The 3,967-nt window shown below is 34.1% G+C and overlaps 1 protein-coding gene across 1 annotated transcript; it reads right to left on the bottom strand.

Moving 5' to 3' along the window:
- Positions 1 to 1,215: 1,215 nt before the first annotated feature.
- On the bottom strand, positions 1,216 to 2,802 carry LOC137817167 (low affinity inorganic phosphate transporter 1-like). The gene has a single exon (XM_068620417.1). The coding sequence runs from the start codon at positions 2,800 to 2,802 to the stop codon at positions 1,216 to 1,218; it is 1,587 nt and encodes a 528-aa protein (XP_068476518.1).
- Positions 2,803 to 3,967: the final 1,165 nt, after the last annotated feature.

The following is a 3,967-nucleotide window of genomic DNA, read 5'->3' as shown; positions in this document are numbered from 1 at the left end:
ATAAGCAAACAATTGGAGTTATTATTTGCATGAAGGTGATAGAAAGGATTTGAGGCAAAGAAAATGAGGTCTTTGATTACTATTGAATGGCAAACGAGAGGTGCGGAAACAGGACCGATTGTAGTATATCCCATGAAGATGGGATACAAAATACTATTTCAAACCATAATATAAGGAAGGTCGAGATTGAAACATAGTATAAAGGTACGACAGAAACTTTTCATTTCCTAGTAACCACACCAGATAGTATCAACATAAATATGAAACAATCTATGAAGTTCGGATACGACCAAAATCGAGTTGTTTGCGTTTCTGATACATCGTCGACATAGCACAGACACCGATGGGGTGCGTACACGATGCGGTGTCGAACGTAGTTGTATGGGTCAAATATAGTCTTCTTCTAGGACACGTCAGAAGGGACACGGTCCACTCTTTGGACATGCCGATCCACACTTTAAACTCCTATTTCACACAAAATTTTAAATAAAATCTCAAATAAAATCATAAAATCTGAAACAAATCATTTAAATAAAAAAGTATAAAAAAAAAAATCTTAAGAAAATTCAAAAATAAAAATAAAAATTAGAAATAAATAATATTTTTTTTTCTTAAAAAAATTTATAATCTAAAAAATAAATTTTATAAATGTGAGTTAGAACGCATACGAGAACATTGCTGAACTCAAAAAAATACTTAAGAAAAAGGAGAAGTAAGGAAGTATTCTTAGTTTTAATATTATAATATCAGTTTCACAATGCATAATTGTCTATGTAATGAATTTCTTCCTAATGAAATAAATATATTTTTTTTTATACTATTTTTATAAATATTTTTCTTATTTTTTTCGTATAACAAAATATATTAGTACATTTTAATTTATACATTTATACATAACCGTCTCTATGTGCTATAATTTTCAATTTAATCGTATTTCTGTGTCTGTATAATATGTATCTGTGCTTCATAGGAAGCAATTTGCGTAACAGAAAAAGGAAAGCACAAAGGGTTTGAGAGCATGAATAATAAACAACTTTAAAGTGTATGTATATATACTAACTGATTGTATTTCAAAAGAAAGCAAAACAAAAAACATGAAAGAGATAGTTCGAAGGACTCTTAATAAAATCATATGACTACATGGTATCCACCAGTAAGTGCACACACTATATAGTACAAGCCTAAGAGTAGAAAAAAAAGAAACTAAAAATGAAGTTAGACAGATGTTGTAATTTCAAGATCGGTTTCCACTGCTGATTCTGTTATAACAGTATTGTTTTCTTCAGCTTCACCAGACATCTCCTCCAACGATTTCCCTTTAGATTCAGGAACCAAGAACGTGAAGAGGAACCCGAAGAAATTGATGACAGACAAAACAATAAGTGTATTTCTGAGTCCAATGCCGTTTTGAGCATAGAGGAAGCCAAAAGCCCCTACCATTGCCCCAGCTTTGCCAGCTGCAGCTGATATTCCATGACATGTTGACCTTAGCCTTGCAGGGAAAATCTCTGCGGGCACCACGAATGTTGTGGCATTTGGACCAAAATTGGCAAAGAAGAAGGTCAGTGAATATATGACAACAAACCCAATTTGATTGCCATTCATGGTCCAGTGATGGTATGGAATGGCTAAGGCAAGCATGAAGACAGTCATAAAGAAAAACCCCATCAACTGAATTGTAAACCTGCCTATCTTATCAATGAAGGCCACTGTGAACCAGTAACCAGGGACCGTGCTGCAAAGGGCTATGAGGGTCTGTGCTCTAGCAATTTTGGAAACCTCTTGAATGGCATTCATGGTTTTCGCTGGAGGAATCCAACCAATTGCACTAAAAATGTCTTTCTGAAAAAGATTCTGACTGTAATAGGCAATGTCCAACAGGAACCAAGTAGTGGCTGTTCCAAGAAGGTGAAGTCCATGGCGGAGAAGGAACTGTTTCGTGAACAGGCCAAACTCATTCCCCCTTCCCCTTCTTCCGTCCAGTTGCTCAACTTTTTCTGGTTCAACTTGTATCTCAACTTGCAACACCTTTGACATATCTTCAGCTGCTTGCTTGGCATTCTTGGCAACCAAGGCAGTGTATCTTGCGGTCTCGGGCATTTTCATGCGCCAATAGTATGTTATCAGAGCTGGGAGTGCACCAAACATCAAGACTATCCTCCAAACATAATCAGCTTGTGGCACTGTAGACAGAAGTGGGTTAACCTGGAATGGTGGAGCAGGGTAAAGGGCATTGAAAACAGCTGAAACTACTATTGCAACCACGCCACCAGCCAAAATTCCAAAACCTTGCATGGCAAAAACAGCAGCTATGAATGCTCCACGAGTCTTCTTGTTGGCATACTCTGCCATGATAGTGGCGGAAAGAGGGTAGTCTCCACCAATACCAAATCCAAGCCAGAAGCGGAAGAAGCAAAGGGTAGCCATAACAGCTTTAGGGTCTTTGCCAAAGGAAAGAGCGGAAGCAATTGAACTTATGACCATGAGCATAAGGGTCATCCCGTAGACACGCTTCCTTCCCATTTTGTCACCAAGCCATCCAAAGAAAAGCTGGCCTGCAAGGGATCCACAGAATGCAACACCATTGATGGCAGCTGAAACATTTGGTGGCAGAGAACCAGGGTTATCATGGCCTTCAGTGTAGTATATGCGGCCAAGTAATTTGGTGACAAGGGATATGCAGAACAGATCATAAGAATCGGTGAAGAAACCCATTCCAGCAATCACAATTGCTGTGAAATGGTACCATTGTGTCTTGGCGACATCCAGTGCATTAAGCACCTGCAGAGATTTCTCACCCATGCTTTGCTCTCAAAAACTATCTTCTCTTCCTTTACTCCTACCTTAACTTCAAATAAACATGCAATACATAACATCAGAAAATAGTATCTATAAATAAACATGAAAACTCATACTTTAATAAAGATTTAAATTTTAAATCAGAAAACTATGTATTTAATTTTTGTATCAAGATACAAAAATACCCACGTTTTAGAAAACAACTATTGAACACTATTCACATGACATTTTTCTTTTGAAAATAAAATAATTTCAGATCATAATTTCACATGACGTTTTCACGTTTTAGTAAAGAAACTATTTAAAATCACTCATTAGTAGAGTTTTTTTTTTTACGATTTTCATTGTGAAATTGGAATGAATATTGGCAGATTTCAATAATTTTCTTAATATTAAGTTTGAATTAGAAAAGAAATCAATTTTCATACCAACCCAAAAATAATTTTTTTTTATTATTTTATTAAGTGTTTCAAAAGAATATTTAGCCTGAAGGGTGTACATGAAACATTTTCTTTAATTTTATAATAAAATAAATAAAAGGATAGAACCTATGAACAAGGTAGAGAAGAAGAATGGTGCAGGAGAAAAAAAAACACCATAACAACTAAATCAGTGGTCTAAAAAATAAAGAGAAAAGAGACAGTTAACATAAAGAAAGCATAACACTAACCTGCAGTTTGATGGGTGCAGGGAAACCCACAAGTGAAAGAGAGAGTTGGTGTTTGTAAAGAGATGGAGAAAGAAGGAAGAAATAGAGAAGGAATGTGATTGAGTGTGATGTTGTTGAAGGATGAGGGATGGTTTCGCTGTATTTAAATGTACTGGATTTTATCTTTTCATTAAAAGATTAAACTAAAAGATATTCAAATGAATTATAACAGAAAAGATCCTCATGTGTAACGCTTTTAAACACATCTTTTTACTTCTTCATGGTTATTAATTTGATCTTTATCCACCTAACTTATTTTATTAAATTAATTGTTTATAAAAACTTATCCACAGTAAATAATAATTATTCTCACAATTATAATTTTATAAAAATTAATAAAAAAGTTTTTTTTATAGTTTTTTTTCTGTATCAATTTTTTTATTTTCATTTTTAAAGTTATTATAATATCTAACATTTTTAAATATATATATTTTTTATTATCATTAAAATAAATTTGAT

Source organism: Phaseolus vulgaris, unplaced genomic scaffold (genome assembly GCF_000499845.2).
Source record: "Phaseolus vulgaris cultivar G19833 unplaced genomic scaffold, P. vulgaris v2.0 scaffold_18, whole genome shotgun sequence".
Classification (NCBI taxonomy): domain Eukaryota; kingdom Viridiplantae; phylum Streptophyta; class Magnoliopsida; order Fabales; family Fabaceae; genus Phaseolus; species Phaseolus vulgaris.
Note: the sequence above shows the minus strand (reverse complement) of the source record. Positions and strands in the feature narration are given on the sequence as shown.